Here is a 2,870-nt window from a genome sequence, read left to right on the forward strand (position 1 = left end):
ATTCGTTCTGTTTTTTTCGTTAATGTTTTATTTTCCACACGCTCGTAGGGGAGTCGTAGCCGTTTCAATGAACATGCTACAGTTGGATGTTAACCAGTGCCCGGATAATTATTATGAGCCGAATGCATTCAAAAACACTCATAAATGCGACGTGAAGTCTTCATATGTAAGTGAACCCTTTTCGTGATTGAATTATTACGTCGTCTACACTGCAATCACAACATCAACCGGTGACGATGATACGTTTGGTTCTCGGTGCTTGATTTCATTCATTTCATTCTTCATTTAGAATTCCAGAACGATTTGTTAGGCCATACCTATACGTCCTATACCTTTTTAGCCTTTTCCTTTGTTCCTTAATTTCCTTCGTATTCAAAATCAAGTAAAAATAACAATGATATGCAGCATTCAACAAAGTATTATTCATCCAACATAGCACGGCTTGTGGAACGAAGTGGAACGGCTCGTTGCCACAGCGGTGTTGAGTCGTTTTTCGACCGATTTCAACCGTACCTACTGGTACGGTGACCTATTGGTGTTTTCTCACAGCTATTGTTTGCATCTTTTTTCGGTTTCCACACAGTGCGTACCAATCCTGGGCCGTGGCTACGAGACGGGCGGCTATAAGTGTGAATGTCTGCAGGGATTCGAGTATCCGTACGAAGATTTGATCACCTATTACGACGGCCAGTTGGTGGAGGCTGAGTTTGATAATATCGTGCAAGATAAAGAGTCGCGTTATGACACGTTCAAGTGCCGTCTGGCTGGAGCTGCTGCGCTGCAAGTAGAGCTTACGATACTGGTCTTTGTGACACTGTTCGGTTGGATAATGCTGCGCAGGAACCAGTGCTAGCAGTAGAGTTTGTTCATGCCACGCACACGATTTGTGGCTTCATTCCAGACAAATCTCTTTTATGTATCAATCATATGACCTTGTAGGATATCCCGTTCGCAAATGAATCTCCGACATTAGACCATAGAAACGATACTTTTAATACGATACTGTTAAGTGCTAAAACGCCGTCCAATCAAAAACCGTGTTCTTAATTCTGCCGTCCAACAATAATACCTTAAGTAACTTGATATGCAAAATGTGCTAGGAAAAAGAGGATAGTGAATCTGTCTATTGTTGCAATTAACTTCTGTACGGAAGTTTCCGATTGACTGGAAACCATTTGAATTAATAAAAGCAGCATTTTTTTTAAAACGACGGTCTGTTTTCTTCACTCAACTTAAGACTTAACCCGAACTGTTGTACCTGTCCTGAGGCGGAAGAATCTGGGTGCCGAAGATTTCGCAAGAGCTGCGTGTTACGTCACGGTATTGAATATACCCATCACTACAAGACGATCTATGATCGCAATCTTCATCGAATACCATAGTATTTATAACTTAAGAACGATTTGGCGGAAATTTGGTGGGGAGGTTGCTTAGAGCCAGGAGGCGTACATAGGATAACTTTTATCTCGTCCGACCGCGTTCCCTGGAAGTCACTGTCAAACGTGGTATAACAAAAACGCATCTGCCACGGAATAACGGTGTACCGATAACTGATCCCCGCAATTTGGTCCCACGACAATTGATCCTAGTAACCATAGACATTAACCATATACAAAATCACGTTTAGCTGTCATTTTTATAAATGTGAAAATTGAATTATAAATTTTATCAGAAATCAGTAATCATCAGTAAGTTATATTCTCTTTTAATCATCATTAAACAATGCCGCGACCTAGACGGTCGAATCTTTCCCGACAAAGCAAGAAGGATACAAAAAATTGTGAATTAAACGTCTGAAGAAGAACAAGAAATCGCCCGTGAAGAGCGCCGCGTTGGTATAGCTCGACTTTGTGCTTCTCAATCACCACAGCAAAGCGACAGCCCGTGCAAAGGGATCGGTTGGCAGTGCGAAATCGTCGAGCAACAAGATCAACAAGTAAGATGAACGATCAACAAGTAAGATGCTACCAGATTTGTCAAGTGTTGACTTTCGATTTCGAGTTTCGATACGATTGCAGCACTAAATGCGAAGTCAACGAAACCCAAACCCAACCCAATAATGAAAAATACATCAAAATTTTCGACCATCCTAATGACCAACTTTTGTATATTTTTCTTATTTCGTTTTTTCGTTCTCTCCCCAGTGGACAAGGAGCTTCGAGTACGATGTCACACACAGGATTCCTGAATTCCTGGGCCTCCAGCGGATCCGCAGCATCGTCGTAACGCCCTCGATACACGTCGCCCGGGAGACGTTTCCTGCGCTGCTCAGCTTAGGTAGCAGCAGCCTGTTCCCGTCACCCAATGGATGTATCACTCACCGTCCTTCCGCACGTCCTTTATTGTCAGCTGTTCATCAGCATCAGCAGCTCCTTAAGACCATTAGACCTGTGACCGTGGAAATAGATTCCAAACATTTTCTCTTAAAAGCGCGAAAACCGTCTTTAGAATTTTCTCTATTTCCACTGGCATGGGAATAAAATTGACCACTGAAAGAAATAAGGGAGAAAAGTAAAGTAAGAACCGCAGCAATGCACGAAAGAAAATAGGTTTCCGTCGGAAGCTTCAAGGAAGTCAAAACATCGCCTTCCCAGCCAGACGACCAGAAAAAATGAGGTTTTCTGGAGTCACAAAAACACTAGGGGAGCAAGAGGTACTGCTAGGTAGCCCATTTGAATAAAATATGTAGAATTTTCCATTTCAACATTATGTAATAAACATCTGATTTAATTAAAAAAATCCCATATTATAATTTTCAGCCACGTAGATTGCTACAAAACGATACAACAAATAATCTCCTTTTAACAAACACAAAGATAACAAACAAAAGGGCAAACAAAGGTGTATGGTGCTGGCGGTAACGGTGTCGG

The 2,870-nt window shown here is 41.8% G+C and overlaps 1 protein-coding gene across 1 annotated transcript; it reads left to right on the forward strand.

The window, feature by feature from the left end:
- The first annotated feature begins 54 nt into the window (after window positions 1–54).
- Window positions 55–1,210, forward strand: LOC128274033 (probable G-protein coupled receptor 158). The gene is made up of 2 exons (XM_053012117.1): window positions 55–166; window positions 584–1,210. The coding sequence occupies exons 1-2, from the start codon at window positions 68–70 to the stop codon at window positions 851–853; spliced, it is 369 nt and encodes a 122-aa protein (XP_052868077.1). The 5' UTR covers window positions 55–67; the 3' UTR covers window positions 854–1,210.
- The last annotated feature ends 1,660 nt before the right edge of the window (window positions 1,211–2,870 follow it).

Source organism: Anopheles cruzii, chromosome 3, assembly GCF_943734635.1.
Source record: "Anopheles cruzii chromosome 3, idAnoCruzAS_RS32_06, whole genome shotgun sequence".
Classification (NCBI taxonomy): domain Eukaryota; kingdom Metazoa; phylum Arthropoda; class Insecta; order Diptera; family Culicidae; genus Anopheles; species Anopheles cruzii.